General features: G+C 42.2%; 1 protein-coding gene across 2 annotated transcripts in view; it reads left to right on the forward strand.

Annotated features, from left to right (window-relative positions):
• The window catches only part of LOC129853239 (cell surface hyaluronidase-like), a 39,530-nt gene extending 25,043 nt beyond the window's left edge, over positions 1 to 14,487 (forward strand). For both annotated transcript variants that reach the window (XM_055919050.1, XM_055919052.1), the window contains exons 12-24: positions 1,049 to 1,137; positions 1,810 to 1,941; positions 2,333 to 2,368; positions 2,494 to 2,649; positions 8,801 to 8,978; positions 10,366 to 10,581; positions 10,711 to 10,922; positions 11,160 to 11,342; positions 11,562 to 11,784; positions 11,910 to 12,011; positions 12,298 to 12,443; positions 12,738 to 12,844; positions 13,065 to 14,487. In XM_055919050.1, the coding sequence (XP_055775025.1) occupies positions 1,049 to 1,137; positions 1,810 to 1,941; positions 2,333 to 2,368; positions 2,494 to 2,649; positions 8,801 to 8,978; positions 10,366 to 10,581; positions 10,711 to 10,922; positions 11,160 to 11,342; positions 11,562 to 11,784; positions 11,910 to 12,011; positions 12,298 to 12,443; positions 12,738 to 12,844; positions 13,065 to 13,258 (1,974 nt within the window). In that variant the 3' untranslated portion in view covers positions 13,259 to 14,487. The remainder of the gene's footprint in view (positions 1 to 1,048; positions 1,138 to 1,809; positions 1,942 to 2,332; positions 2,369 to 2,493; positions 2,650 to 8,800; positions 8,979 to 10,365; positions 10,582 to 10,710; positions 10,923 to 11,159; positions 11,343 to 11,561; positions 11,785 to 11,909; positions 12,012 to 12,297; positions 12,444 to 12,737; positions 12,845 to 13,064) is intronic.
• Positions 14,488 to 16,105: the final 1,618 nt, after the last annotated feature.

A 16,105-nucleotide genomic window follows, 5' to 3' on the forward strand; every position in this document is an offset into this window, starting at 1 on the left:
CAATTTGGACTCCAGACCAAAGGCCAAATTTCCACCGATCTAATGTCCATTGATCGTGTTTCTTGGCCGAAGCTAGTCTCTTCTTCGCATTGGTGTCCTTTAGTAGTGGTTTCTTTGCAGCAATACAACCATGAAGGCCTGATTCACACAGTCTTCTCTGAACTGTTGATATTGAGATGTGTCTGTTACTTAAACTCTGTGAAGCATTTATTTGGGCTGCAATTTCTGAGGCTGGTAACTCTACTTAACTTATCCTCTGCAGCAGAGGTAACTCTGGGTCTTCCTTTCCTGTGGCGGTCCTCATGAGAACCAGTTTCATCATAGCACTGGATGGTTTTTGCAACTGCACTTGAAGAAACTTTCAAAGTTCTTGAAATGTTCCGGATTGACTTGTCATGTCTTAAAGTAATGATGGACTGTCGTTTCTCTTTGCTTATTTGAGCTGTTCTTGCCATAATATGGACTTGGTCTTTTACCAAATAAGGCTATCTTCTGTACACCAACCCTATCTTGTCACAACACAACTGATTGGCTCAAACACATTCCACAACTTCACTTTTAAGAAGGCACACCTGGTAATTGAAATGCATTCCAGGTGACTACCTCATGAAGCTGGCTGAGGGAATGCCAAGAGTGTGCAAAGCTGTCATCAAGGCAAAGGGTGGCTATTTGAAGAAGCTCAAATATAAAATATATTTAGATTTGTTTAACACTTTTGGTTACTACATGATCCCATATGTGTTATTTCATAGTATTGATGTCTTCACTATTATTCTACAATGTAGAAAATAGCAAAAATATAGAAAATCCTTGATTGAATAGGTGTTCTAAAACTTTTGACCGGTAGTGTATACCTATGGTATATACACAGTCTCATTACATTGCATTCACACTTGAACTGCACATTACACACTACACTCTTATATCCCGTACATTTGACAATATATCTATTTCACAGAGTTGCTACTGTGTGCTATTACGACACTCACATGTAAAACTGTCCGGCTCCTTTATGACCATAGTTCCCATACCTGTTTGTGTTACCCAGGCTGGGCTCTTCATTGATAAAGGTGTGAAGACCACCAATGCCAGTGCTGCAGACCCCCGGGAGTACCTGTGTCTGGACAACAACGCCAGGTAAGAATACAGGTCAAACTACATTGCATTTAGAATTACATTTCGACATGCAGGGATCAATCATTTGGATCAATCATAGTCTATATATTTACTTGGTCTAGTAGGCTGTGGTTTAGTTAGTATCTATCTCTACAGCACTTACTGTAGATGGTATGTAGTTTATATGGTATGGTCTGTACTGGACTTTGATAGTCTGTACTGGTCGGTACTCTCCTTGTACAGTAGTCTGGAGGGTCTGGCAGGTTTGTGTTTACAGACAAAACAAGGCTCCAATCTGCACCAGTCTGTCCAAATACAAGCCTCTTCTTCAACAGATAGAAAGAAAATAGCTTAGGCCATCTAAGACCACTGCTTACGCTGTGTGTGTTTGTGTGTGAAGGTGAGGACTGAGTGTGTTTGTTTGTCTGTGTGCGTTTGTTTGTTTGTCTGTGTGCGTTGTGTTTGTGTGTGTCTGTGTGCGTTGTGTTTGTCTGTGTGTGTCTGTGTGCGTAGTGTTTGTCTGTGTGCGTTTGTGTGCGGAGTGTTTGTCTGTGTGCGTAGTGTTTGTGTGTTTGTGTGCGTAGTGTTTGACTGTGTGTATTTTCTAAGAGAGTGCTATGCATCTGTGTGTCAGAGAGAGAGAGATCAAGAGTGTGTGTTTCTATACCCATATTACACATGGGTCTGTTTCAGGTTCCGTCCACATGAGAATGCAGACCCAAACCGTCCCAGGGTGGCTGCTCTCATCGACACACTCATCGCCTTTAAGAACAACGACCTCGGAGCCTGGATACGAGGCGGTGACATTACCATTCAGAACTCTGGGTGAGTGCTGTAATGTCATCTCATTGAGCCCATGAATGTGGTTACTGTATCCTTGTTCATCAATGTGCTGTGCAGTAGTCACATCTCATCGCTTCTGTCTTCCATGTCCCTGTATGATTCGCACAGAGAAGAGTGTCTCAGAAGTGACTCAGGTTTTACTGTAGCAACTTGCATTAGAATTAGTAGCTAGCATGCTAAGCTAACATGTTATCAAGTGGCCATCTCGGATGTGGCAAAGGGCCAGGAGTCCCTCTTTCTCAGTCCTCAAGGCTATGGATGACATTGAACTGGTGACTCCTACACTTCTGGGTTAGCCCTACTCAGTGGAGCTCTCACACAGTGCACGTCTACAATGCAGAATGAATGATGCATTCATTCTCTCTGGTTATAGATTTGCAGACAATGGGGTGGGACTCTCCTTTGCGAGGTATGTACCAAGGCTCCTGTGTCTGTTTCTACACCTGTGTTTCTGTCTGTACATTCCTAACACCCCCACTACACATACACTTATGCTCAAAAACACATCCTGTCCCTTTCCTCTCCCTCCGTCAGTGACGGTAGTTATCCTAAGGACGAGGGTTCCAGTCAGGAAGTGACTCAGTCTCTGTTTGTGGGAGAGAGCCGGAACCGTGGCTTCAACGGAGGCCAGAACAAGTACTGGGGCCAGGGAGGAGCAGACGGCAAGATGAGGACACTACCCAGGAACAGGTGTGCGTGTTCTCGTGTGTGCATGTGTGAAGAATATTGTAATAAAAAACTGTAGATAGTGTTGGAGAGGTGCATTGCTCTTGTAAGGGAAGTACTGCTTTGACTAACTTCCTGTAATAGGATACATGTTTTTTTTAATGTTTGTATCACTTCTGTGTTTCCTGAGAACCAATTTCCTCCATCCGCGTAGTAAGCCTCCTTTGATAAACAGTGACTGAAAGGAAAAAATGAATCAAAGCGTTGCTTACAGTGACCAATGAGAAATTAGTCTGAGAAAGTTACAGTCACGGAGAGCAGTTGCGGAAGAGCACTTGGATCAGGGACAGGGAGCAGGCTGTAACCCACCCACAGTCAGAGACAGTCCTCAGGTTCGGGTTCATTAAGGTATGCAACGGAAAACATTTTTCAGTAGAAAAAAAGAGAGCATTGAACGTTTATTGGGATGTGTCTTGTCTTTGAGGAAGAACTGAGCGATTTCTGCTAGCTGCAAAGTCAAAATTGGCTATATGTCAAATAATGAATGAGAACAAAAATGTGCTTTTTGGTCTTAATTTAAGATTAGGGTTAGGCATTATTGTTCAATTTTCACCTAAAATGACATACCCAAATCTAAGTACCAGTAGCTCAGGCCCTGAAGCAAGGATATGCATATTCTTGGAACCGTTTGAAAGGAAACACTTTGAAGTTTGTGGAAATGTGAATTGAATATAGGAGAATATAACACAATAGATCTGGTAGAAGAAAAAACAACGTTTTTTTTCCATTTTCTTTCTATCACCATCTTTGAAATGCAACAGAAAGGGCCCAAATCTACCCATCACTCTGGTTGTAATTCCGACGGCGTCCACAAGATAGCAGCAGTGTATGTGCAACGTTTCAGACGGATAACTTGAAGTATGAGAAAAGTCACCCAGGTCACCCAGGCAAATCGTGAAGGAGACGTTTACATTCACATTACATTTTTCTGCAAGAATATAAAATCTGTATACTTGGACTTTGATTTAGCTTTTCCAGTATTAGTTATATTATATGTTCAACATTTGCAAAACACCCAGTTTTCATAACTTCATAACTCTCCATATTCTTATAATTTTTGTCCAAAACGAAAAGGCTTGATGTTCCACAAGGTTAGCAGCAACATTGTGCAACAGATACTGGGTTTCTGAGCCCAGCTCATTGGCTATTTAGCTAGCTTTGTTTGACCCCAATTGGTGCTTATTTTACAAAGTTACAGTCAATCAAGTGAAGACCGCCCGCGTCATCGGCGTGCCATAAAGGCGCCGCTCTCTGACCAAATTTGGTGTCCTATAGGATATACTACACACCTAATGATATAGTGATGTCTGGTTACATTCTAGGATCTCGGAGGAATAAATACGAACGTGATTTGACTAGTTGAAACAACGTTTAGGGTTAGATTTTCACAGATTCCTTTCTTTACAAATTGAACGAGTGGAAATACAAAATCAATCGTGCATGCTATATGGGCCTTTTTAGGATATGAAAAAGGATTTTATCTAACAAAACAACACTTCATGTTATCTCTGGGACCCTTTGGATGATAAATCAGAGCAAGATCTTAGAATGTAAGTACACATTTCACCTTTAGAGGTGCATTTCTCAAACCTATCGTGGTGAAAAAAGTGTTTTGTTGTTAGTAGCTCTCCTCAAACAATAGCATGGCATTTTTTTCGCAGAAATAGCTACTGTAAATTGGACAGTGCAGTTATATTAACAAGAATTTAAGCTTTCAGCTGATATAAGACACTTATGTACCGAGATTTGTTGTTTCTCTAAAATCTGCGTTCGTGACACACGGCGCTGCATGATTTATAACCTATCCCTAAATGAACCTCTACGGGATCGGTGTCCCCCCACGGGACGGTTGAGCTAACGTAGGCTAATGTGATTAGCATGAGGTTGTAAGTAACAAGAACATTTCTCAGGACATAGACATATCTGATATGGGCAGAAAGCTTAAATTCTTGTTAATCTGGTTTTGCACCAAGTTTGGCGTGGATAATACAGGATCGGTGTGTCCCCCGTGGGACGGTTGAACTACCGTAGGCTAATGTGATTGGCATGAGGTTGTAAGCAACAAGCTTAAATTCTTGTTAATATACCTGCACTGTCCAATTTACAGTCGCTATTACAGTGAAATAATGCCATGCTATTGTTTGAGGAGAGTGCACAATTATGAACTTGAAAATGTATTAATAAACCAATTAGGCACATTTGGGCAGTCTTAATACAACATTTTGAACAGATATGCAATGGTTCATTGGATCAGTCTAAAACGTTGCACATACACTGCTGCCATCTAGTGGCCAAAATCTAAATTGTAGCTGGGCTAGAATAATACATTATGGCCTTTCTCTTGCATTTCAAATATGATGGTACAAAAGGAAAATACAAAAAAAATCATGTTTTTTTTCTTTGTATTATCTTTTACCAGATCTATTGTTCTATATTCCCCTACATTATTTTCACATTTCCACAAACTTCAAAGTATTTCCATTCAAATGGTATCAAGAATATACATTACCTTGCTTCATGTCCTGAGCTACAGGCAGTTAGATTTGGGTATATAATTTTAGGCAAAATTGAATAAAAGAGTCCGATCCTGAAGATTCAAAGGTCTTACTCATATTGGCTACAGAGAGTGTGATTGCAGTCATCCGGAACAGCTGATGCTCTCATGCTTGGTTCAGTGTTGCTTGCCTCGAAGTGAGCATAGAAGGCTTAATTGTCTGCGTCACTGGACAGCTCACGGCTGGATTTCTCTTTGCAAGCCACATCCGACGAGCATCAGAGCAGGTGTAGTAGGATTCGATCTTAGTCCTGTGTTGATGCTTTGCCTGTTTGATGGTTCGTCGGAGGGCGTAATGGGATTTATTATAAGCGTCCGGATTATTGTCCCGCTCCTTGAAAGCGTCAGCTCTAGCCTTTAGCTCAGTACAGATGTTTCCTGTAATCCATGGCTTCTGGTTGGGATATGTATGTATGGTCACTGTAGGGACGACGCCGTAGATGCATGTATTAATGAAGCAGGTGACTGATGTGGTATACTCCTCAATGGCATCGGATGAATCCCGGAACATATTCCAGTATGTGCTAGCGAGACAGTCCTGTAGCTTAGCACCCGCTTCATCAGACCACTTCTGTGTTGAGCGCATCACTGGTACTTCCTGTTTGAATTTTTGCTTGTACGCAGGAATCAGGAGGATAGAGTTATGATCAGATTTGCCAAATAGAGGGTGAGAGGGAGCTTTGTACACTTCTGTGTGTGTGGAGTAAGGTGATCTGGAGTTTTGTCCCCCCCCCTCTGGTTGCACATGTGACATGCTGATAAAAATGAGGTAAAACAGATTTCAGTTTTCCTACATTAAAGTCCCCAGCCATTAAGAGCGCCACCTCTGGATGAGTATTTTCTTGTTTGCTTATGGCCTTATACAGCTCGTTGAGTGCGGTCTTAGTGCCAGCATCGGTTTGTGGTGGATAATAGACAGCTACGAAGAATAGTGTTGTCTACAGCTTATCATGAGGTACTCTAACTCAGGTAAACAAAACCTTGAGACTTTCTTAATATTAGAGCTTGCACACAAGCTGTTGTTGACAAAGACACACCACCCTCCCTGATCTTACCGGAGGCTGCTGTTCTGTCTTGCCGATGCATGGTAAACCCAGCTAACTGTATATTATCCATGTCCTTGTTCAGCCACGACTTGATGAAACAGGATATTACAGTTTTTAATGTCCCATTGATAGGATCGTCTCGAACGGAGGTCATCCAGTTTATTCTCTAGTGATTTCATGTTTGCCAGTATAATGGAGGGTAAAGGCGGATTATCCACTCGCCGACGCAGTCTCGCCAGGCATCCGGCTCTACGACCTCTGTAACAACGTCTCCTCTTCATATGAATAACGGGGATTTGGGCCTGGTCTGGGAGGAGCAGTATATCCTTTACTTACGACTCATTTAAAGAAAAAAATATTCTCCAGTTCAAGGTGAGAAATCGCTGTTCTGATGTCCAAAAGCTTTTTTCGGTCATAAGAAACGATGGCAGAAGCATTATGTACAAAAAAAGTTCAAAACAGCACCCCAAAAAACACAATTGGTAAGGAGCCTGTATGACAGGTTGTTATATCAGGGTTGAGGGTTTGGTCCCACTTTAAACAGACTACAACTTAGAAAGGAATTAAAGAGCATTTATAAAGTCTCCATAAGCACTAAGTTATTGCTTAAAAAATTATTTATAAGCAAAGTCATACTACATAAAGGGTGATATAAAAGTTTATAACATCTGGTGCTTTGCATATCCCCTTCTCTGGCTGCTCACTCTCTGGAGGCTGTAAAACGTGGTAACAGCTAATTGCTGCATGCCCTGATTTCTCCAGCTACTCCCTCATTCATGACGGCCCTGTCATCCCTCTCTGGGATGTACTGGCCTTTTTACACACTTCCTGACCACACTAACGGCTAGATGTTTGGTCACAGCCAGAATTTTCATAGAATGAGACAACATAACAGAAGGGTATCTAGTTAGACTTCAATGACAGTTTTTTTCCCGCTGATAAGACAACAAGCTGATGAAGCTAGCAATAGGCCTAATGTTTCTCTCCAGTGTTATAAATATCTATAAACTGAGTGTACAAAACAGTAAGAACACCTTACTAATATTGAGTTTCCCCCCCCCTTTTGCCATCAGAACAGCCTCAATTCATCGGGGCATGGTCTCGACAAGGTGTTGAAAGCGTTCCACAGGGATGCTGGCACATATTGACTCCAATGCTTCCCACAGTCGTATGAAGTTGGCTGGATGTTCTTCGGGTTCAGTAGTGTGGTCAGCTGCCACAAAGAGGGACTTAGGAAAATTTCAGTTGACTCAGAACAGGGCAGCACGGCTGGCCCTTAAAAGTACACGGAGACCTAACATTAATGACATGCATGTCAATCTTTCATGGCTCAAAGTGGAAGAGAGATTGACTTCATAACTACTTGTTTTTTGAAAGAGGTGTTGACAAGCTGTCACGCCCTGACCTTAGAGCCTTTTTATGTATCTATTTGGTTTGGTCAGGGTGTGATTTGGGTGGGCGTTCTATGTTCTTTATTTCTATGTTTTGTATTTCTATGTTTTGGCCGGGTATGGTTCTCAATCAGGGACAGCTGTCATTCGTTGTCTCTGATTGGGAATCATACTTAGGCAGCCTTTTTTCCTTTGGTGTTTTTGGGTAGTTCTCTTTGTTTGTGGTACTATAGCCCTGTTAAGCTTCACGGTCGTTTCTTTGTTTCTTGTTTTGTTGGCGACATTAAAATAAAAGGAATATGTACGCTCACCGCACTGCACCTTGGTCTCCTTCCGATGACAGCCGTGACACAAGCTGAATGTACCGAGCTGTCTGTTTAAAATACTTGCATGCAGCTCGGACACCCATGCATTCCCCACAAGACATGCCACCAGAGGTCTCTTCAAAGTCCCCAAGTCCAGAACAGACTATGGAGACGCACAGTACTACATAGAGCCATGACTACATGGAACTATTCCACATCAGGTAACTGATGCAAGCAGTAGAATCAGATTTAAAAAACAGGAAAAGAATAAATCTTATGGAACAACAGGGACTGTGAAGAGACACAGACACATGGACACACATGCATTGTGATATTGTTGTATAGTGGTATCAAACATTTTTTATTGTAGATATGTAGTAGTGTAATAATGTTATATGATTATATTATATGTACTGTTTTATCTTTTGATTTAATGCAAGTGCTTTATGTTTGGATCCCAGGAAGAGTAGCTGCTGCCTTGTCTTGCCCATTCACCCTATGAATGGCACACATACATAATCCATGTCTTAATTGTCTCAAGGATTAAAAATCCTTCTTTAACCTGTCTCCTTCCCTTCATCTACACTGATTGAAGTGGATTTAACAAGTGACATCAATAAGGAATAATAGCTTTCATCTGGATTCACCTGGTCAGTCTGTCATGGAAAGAGCAGGTATTCTTAATGTTTTGTACACTCAGTGTAGATGCTCTGGATCAGCTGATGCTGTCTTGAATGTAACGTGACATGTGTTGTTTGTGTTAGCTCGGTGTGACTCTAGTCATGTTTGTTGTGTGACTCTCATACGGATTTTTTAAAGGACGTTCCCGATCCGCGGCTTCCAGATCTATGACGGTCCTGTGCGGATCACTCAGAGCACATTCCGAAATTACATCCCGACGAAGGAGCGTTTCACCAGCGCGGTGGGCTTCAACCTAAAGAACACCTGGCAGCTCACACCACGCAACAACCTGTCCAAGCTTAGCTTCCAGCCCACTGTGAGTAGCCATCACATCACTCCACCTTTCATCCTAGAAGTGCACACTCATTCTCTGACACTCATGCATTGGATTGGTGTAAGCACGGTGTAGGGAGTTTCTGCCATATTCCTTAGACCAGTCCTTTCCTTTTAAATCCACGAGGGGTAGTTTACGAGTGCACACTTCAGGAGAAGTGCCATTGCCTCTTCTCTGTTGTTCTCAAATACTGACGTAATAATGATGTTACAAACAAAAAGTCTGATAAGAATGTGATAATTATATCCGGACTCTGGTCCGGAAGCAAAATTCCTGCAATTCTATCCATTTTGTCATGGGGTTTTGGACTATGTATTTAAATAATATATTTCTACTACTGTACATTGCATTTTAGTTACACTGTTTCTACACACCATTTATGTATTTATATATACTGGATTTTTTACATAGCTCACCCTATATCCTTCTTAGTAGATTAATCTGGTGTATATACATATAGATTGCATTAGTGTTATGTGCTATTTGGATTCATTGGATTCGTTCTGACATTTCAAGATACATTTTTTAAAAAGTATTATTTGTGTATATATTTGACATTTTACTGCATTGTTTGGAACTAGTAACATAAGCATTTATCTTCATCCGCTATAACATCTTCTACACCGTGTATGTGACCAATAAACTTATATTTGATATGATTTGATAAAGGCCACTGACTGAAACATTAGTGTCTATGGAGTTTTCCTTTGCCAAATCAGGCAAAATAACCATCTGAAACTTCCCGTCTGCTTGTTTGCACATTGTCATGATTCCGTTCTGATGGGCCTAGTTTAGTTTTTGTGCCACTTGTGTTTACATTGAAAACTTTGATTTTGAAGTGCAGGGATCAGACACTGTTTTCCTGCATGCACTCTTTCCCTCTGTCTGTTTCCTTTTTGGCCGTTGGTTCGGTCCTATCTGTTGGAAGAATCTCTGAGTTGGCATTTTACTGGAACCAGTGGTTGGGTGGAGACCCCATGCTGAGAGATGGGGAGGTTCTGGATGAAAGTCATTCTGAATTGGAGAGCCCTCTAGTGTCGGGGATGTGGTGACAAGCTCGACTCAACTTTTCAAGCTTGACTAAACTCAAAATATCCCTTTTCAAAATGGCTTTCAAGGACTTTTGTTGAACGCTCATCACTGACACCTGGGTTGAATTCATTAGGAACGTTTTGCTACAATCTATATTAATGAATACGACCATAATATACATTCAGCTCAACTCTCAAATACTATAGACCTAAAAGATCAAAGTTAGGAAACCTGCACACCAAATTGCGCGTCATCACTTTTTAGGCCATACATATCTTTGTAAGTCACTGGTTGTGTTTTGTCATGTCTGTCTTTTAAAACCTATTGTTTGTGACAGGTGGGTCTGAAGGCATTCTTCGGGCGTCCGGGCCAGTGGTTCGACGAGAATGATCTGGACGGGGATAAGAACTCCATCTTCCATGACGTGGACGGCTCTGTGACGGGCTACAGGGACACGTATGTAGGCAGAGCAGACAACTACCTGATCCGTCACCCCGGCTGTGTCAACATCACCCAGTGGAACGGAGTGGTCTGCAGTGGCACCTACTCTCAGGTACGGATGGGACAGTGGCCCTAATGCCTATCACCAGTGACTTTATTCACTACTTAGGATATACACTGCATAGAAGTGACCAAACTCTATTCCTCCAGGTGTATACCAAACTCTACTCTACTCCTCCAGGTGTATATCCAGACCCAGGGAGCTTCCAGCCTCAGTCTGTCCATCAGTAGAGATGACTACCCTGAGGCTCCTCTGGTGCTGAGGGGTATTAACAGCCAGGGGGCGCTGTCCCAGCAGTACCAGCCTATCCTCATGATGAGCAAGAGCTACACCCTGCATTGGAACGGCCCGGCTCCCAGAGAGATTGTCCTTTCCCTCATTAACTTCAACCAGTGAGTGGCACACTGGGACTGATGTGTGTGTGTGTCTTTTTAAGGTGGTTGTTCTGGGTGTTTGTCCATATTGAAACTGGTCTTGGTCTCGTTCCGGTCTCAATACACTGGGTCAGGATTTGGGTCAGGAGGTCTCTGGTTTTTCTGCTGTGTGTGCGATAAGAGGATGTGTTTGTCAGTTTGTAAGATAGATCTTTAACCTTCATTGTCACCTGTTGACTCCTATTTTCTCTCCAGAGGTGACTGGGCGCTGGTGGGTCTCTGCTACCCGTCCGACACCACCTTCCAGGTCATGGCTGACATCAACGACCGCCAGAGTAACATCTTCGATGACATCAGCGACTATGGGCCTGTGTTCTCCCTCGCTGAACTGGAGAAGAGGCTGCTGGAGAGGAAGTATTTCTTTGACCGCAGTGTGGGGTGAGAGTCACTATACCCTAATGTCTCTCTGTCCATATGGCTATATTTACTGTACCTCTCTTTCCCTCTAGAATTTTTACTTAGTCTCCTATTGACTTCAATGTATGACTAAGTAACATTTTTAAGTGAACATTTTGCTTAAGTTAGGATTCGCCCCTGTCTGTCTCGCTCTCCTTCATCACTCTCTCTCAATTAACACCGGCCTTTCTCCTCTCCCAGCTTGCTGTGGCTGTATTTGCGGGCGAGGCAGGGGCGCGATGGCCACAGTTACTGCTCGGTTAAGGGCTGCGAGAGAGTGAAGGTGATGGCCAGCACGTCGTCCTCCAAACTGACCTGTAACTGCACGGCCAAGGCCTACCCCAAATACACCAAGACTCCCTCGGCAGTGGTCCCCATGCCCACCCTCAGCACCCAACCATGCAAGGACTGTGGGGCCTCTCAGGTTAGCCTACTAGTCCCCCACACTGTCTTTGTCCCATTAGTATGCAATTCTATTGGAAAAGGAATGAGCTCATGTTGTGTTGTCTGACATAAGAGCCCTGCATTAATCTGTGTGTTTTCTGGTAGCTGGTGTTTTCCAGTGACCCGTGGAACTCCTACCTCCAAACTCAGATCAAATCGCTCAGCAGCAAGGAGCAGCAGACTGGAGACACACAATCCTTTATCACTGTGAGTGCCACAGATTTAAATATAACACAGTATTACATTAGAGAATAGTTTCCCGTTGCCACAGAATCACAGTGTGTATAATGAGTGTTGGCATGTTGTTGGTGTGCTGTTGTTTAACTTTCATCAAACGGCCATTATAAATGTTTATGAATGAAATACTAATCTATTAATAGTATGCACACTATTGATCAATACAAAAGCACCACCCATATTTTGAATCGGTTTGTGGTTGTAGCAGGCCAGCTGTATCTCTTACCCACTTTTCTACAACGTCGTCTTCTCTCAGGTGAACAGTGAGACATTCTCCTTCACACAGCCAGGCATCTTCCTGGTCTCTGTTGATGCCTGCTCTGGAAAAGTCACAAATAAGAGATCTTTCTCCAAAATGGACTCCAAAATGGAGGAGTATCTTAAAACTGGATTACCAAAGAGGTGAGGGGGAAGAATTAGGGCCTTGCTGGTTGGTGGTCTGTTGCAGACCTGGGTTCAAATACTATTTGAAATCTTTCAAATACTTTGAGCTTTGCTTTAGTTAACCTGGAGTGCCAGTTGGGTGGGGCTTGCGCTTTTGGCACTTTTCTATCGGTTTTATTGCAACAAGGTGCATTTAAGAGAATTGTAAGAGGTAGCATTTCTTTGTCTGTTAGAAGTTCTATCATTTTGATCAGAGGCATTTGACTTGATGGGGAATTGATGAATCATAATTGCTTATATTTTCATGACTAGGTCAATAGTACTTCTGGGAACGCGAGGGCAGCCCGATGGCTTGGTCAGTGTTGCACGATATCTGGTCCCCCTGGGCATGACTAAGGCAGCAGATCTGCAGAGTAAAGGTAGGTGTCATTCTCAAATGGTTCCCTGTTGCAGGTGCTATTACTGTAGGCCAGGTCTGGTTTTTCTATCCAATTCTCTGTTCCTCGTTATTGTTGTTTTCCTCTTTTCTTCCTGCTGTCTCTCCAACTATGTATTTTCTCTGCAATGTATACTTTTTCTTCTTTCTCTGCTCACCTCATTACAGTATTTTCCACATGACACTTTGTGTTTCTCTCACAGAGAGCCTGGTGTTTTGGGGGTTCCAGGGTGGCTCTGCCCCCACTCCGTGGGCCTCCATCCTGGTTGGGCAGGGTGAGGAGGGGCTGGGGCTGCAGGAGCGCTACCTCCCCCTGGGCCTGGAGGCCTACGGCTGCACACAGACCAGCACACGCAGAGACCTGGAGCTACTGAGGACCGCCACAGGACCACAATGACAAATGTGAACACAATTTAACCAAAACACAACCAACCAGCAAATGAATGTGAACTGCTGAACTTTTATTTATTATTTTATTGGCAAAGATGTTTAATAATTTGGGGGGTAATTTACTGTGTGTGTGTGTGTGTTTGCGTGGGTGTGATGTGTGTGTGTGTGTTAAATTTGACTGGGAAGTGGGAATCAATGGGGATGGACCCAGAATGGAACTATAAGAGCAAATTAACAAAGTAAGTAACCACATCAAACGTGTGGTCTGTCACTTCTATCCAGTTACCCCTGTTACCCCTTTTCTGCAGTTTTTGCGTGTCCCTGGGGGCATTTTGTTCAGCGACTAGATCTGTTAAGGGCAGCTGTATCTTAATGAAAACATTTTGTATTGGAATCTGAGATTGTTGTATTTCCAACAAACCTTTTTTCCCAGGATGTGTCCTTTTTTGTTCCATATTTATTTGATATCTACACAGTGACACTTTCCCCTAGGGCTGGCTACGCATGCAGCAGAGATGGTTTGTTTCTCGTTTTCTTCTCATTATCTTACCGTTGAAACTGCATTTCCAACTAATTTACTTTTAGTGTGGTCATGTATATTGTTTATTATGTATAAATGCCAAAAGTATGTGTTACGGGGGGACATTTTACAAGGTAAATATTGCCTTGAAACGAACACAGACTAGTAGTCCGTACCAAAACCATGGCTTACTGTACCTCTGTGGCCTCAGCAGGTGATTTGAGCAGGGCTCCCCCACTGTGCCGGCGATTAGTGACTTTCTGTATGTGATTGGGTGCATTCATTTTAGCTCGCCCGGTAAAGATTTCACTTTAAGATCTAAGAAATGGTCAAACATTTGCGAACTCTGCCTACCCGGTGCCCTGGACGAGCTAAAATTAATGCAACCATTGTGAGAGAGCCTCTGAAGAGAAGGACCTGCTTTTGAACCACTGTTCTGCTGTATATAAGATGTTTTTTGTTATGCAAATGCTTTTAAGATGCACACTCCAAATTGAGCACTTTGAATAGGAATGAGTATTGAGGGATGTTGAGAAGCTGTCTGTATACTGTATGAGTGCCTTTCAATTTGCTATGAGTTGTATTTGAAATGTTGAATCACTATACTCATGAGAGTTTATTTCTTTAATCAAACCTTTATATTTGAATTCTCACATCCTCAGTGCTCTTCTGAAATTGCAGAGATGATAACTTTGTGATAAAGTGTCCTGTCATCATTGTCTTGTCATTATTTTAGCTGATGTATTCAACAAAATCAAGGATGCCTCTAGGATGACTTAATGTTATGCACAAAGGAATCAGATTACTGAAATCTCTGATCTAGCCTATGAGACTAATGGGGCAGCTGTATAGTCGACTTGGGTTATAGAGGGCAAGAAAGTTTAGGTAGGGACTTATGCTGTACTTGCTACTTGACAATCTTACCACTTGGGGGCAGGCTTGTTCTAATAGTTAGGAAGTCCTATCTAACCAAAACCATGCCATCAATCTGTAACATGAGTTTTCATGCTACAGATGTAATATGAAACTCCTATGAGAACTGACAAAGACTTAATGTGGGATCATTCATTGTTCAAAACAGTATTCTGAACCTTTGAATACACATATTATTGAAGGTTTCATATTTTAATGATAGTAGGAAAGGAGAGCGGAAGAAACGTGGTAGAGGGGGCTTGAACCCCCTATCGTCAGCGCTACCACTACACCGTTGAAATCAATACTGGATACGTTCACAAGTCAGTCATTTGACTTGCATAAGCGTTACACGTAGAGGCTCTCTGGCTGACCTGGTCATGGCTGCAATTCCATATACTTAATTTGTGATTGATGGGTCCTTTCAAGCATTTATCAGAAGCTCTTAACCAGAGTGACTTACAGTAAGTAGTGAATACATACATTTTTGTACTGGTCACCTGTGGGAATCGAATCCACCACCCCAAGCTCTATCTTCTGAGCCACACAAGAGCTGTGCTAATACTGTGACTAGTTAATACAGAGTTGTCTGGGGGACAGGAAGTCCGTGTCTGCTCGTTAGGGGCCCTGCAATGATGCCATCATAGTTTTAAAAATATATATTTTTTAAATTACTAGGTTTATTTGAATAGGGACAAACAGAGTTCAGTCTGGCGACAAATAGACTTTTTGACACGCAACACGTAACTCATTCTTAATTTCTGTCCGCCCACAACTACATCATTTATAGTTTAGCGCGAACCTCCGATGTCGGATAAATTTGAGCACTGAATTGTTGGAAGACCAACAACCTCTGTAAAGGTGAAAATATGTAGCTAGACAGCTGTGTACTTACTGTTTATTTTCTCTGTATTATGGCTTTTGAAGTATTTCAGTTCTAACTGTCAAAATGGCCACCAATCACAGAAGCAACACCTAGCTGCTGATTATTCGGTCGTCCATTACAGTTGAGCGCAGGTGTAGGCCAAATCATTTCGTAGGCAGGCTAGTAGGTTAAACTGATCTCATTCATTTGTAGTCTAATAACCCTCCTAATCGTGAATATTCTGTTGCTAAGGTTCCAATTAGGCTTTTAAATTCTGTGTGAATGTAATTCGAAGTCAGTTGAAGTCAGAAGTTTACATACACCTTAGCCAAATACATTTAAACTCAGTTTTTCACAATTCCTAACATTTAATCCTAGTTGCAGTTAGGATCACCACTTTATTTTAAAAATGAAATGTCAAAATAGAGAATTATTTATTTCAGCTTTTATTTATTTCACATTCCCAGTGGGTCAGAAGTTTACTTACACTCAATTAGTATTTGGTAACATTGCTTTTAAATTGTTTGACTTGGGTCAAATGTTTCAGGTAGCCTTCC

The sequence above is a fragment of the Salvelinus fontinalis genome, chromosome 4 (genome assembly GCF_029448725.1).
Source record: "Salvelinus fontinalis isolate EN_2023a chromosome 4, ASM2944872v1, whole genome shotgun sequence".
NCBI classification, from domain to species: domain Eukaryota; kingdom Metazoa; phylum Chordata; class Actinopteri; order Salmoniformes; family Salmonidae; genus Salvelinus; species Salvelinus fontinalis.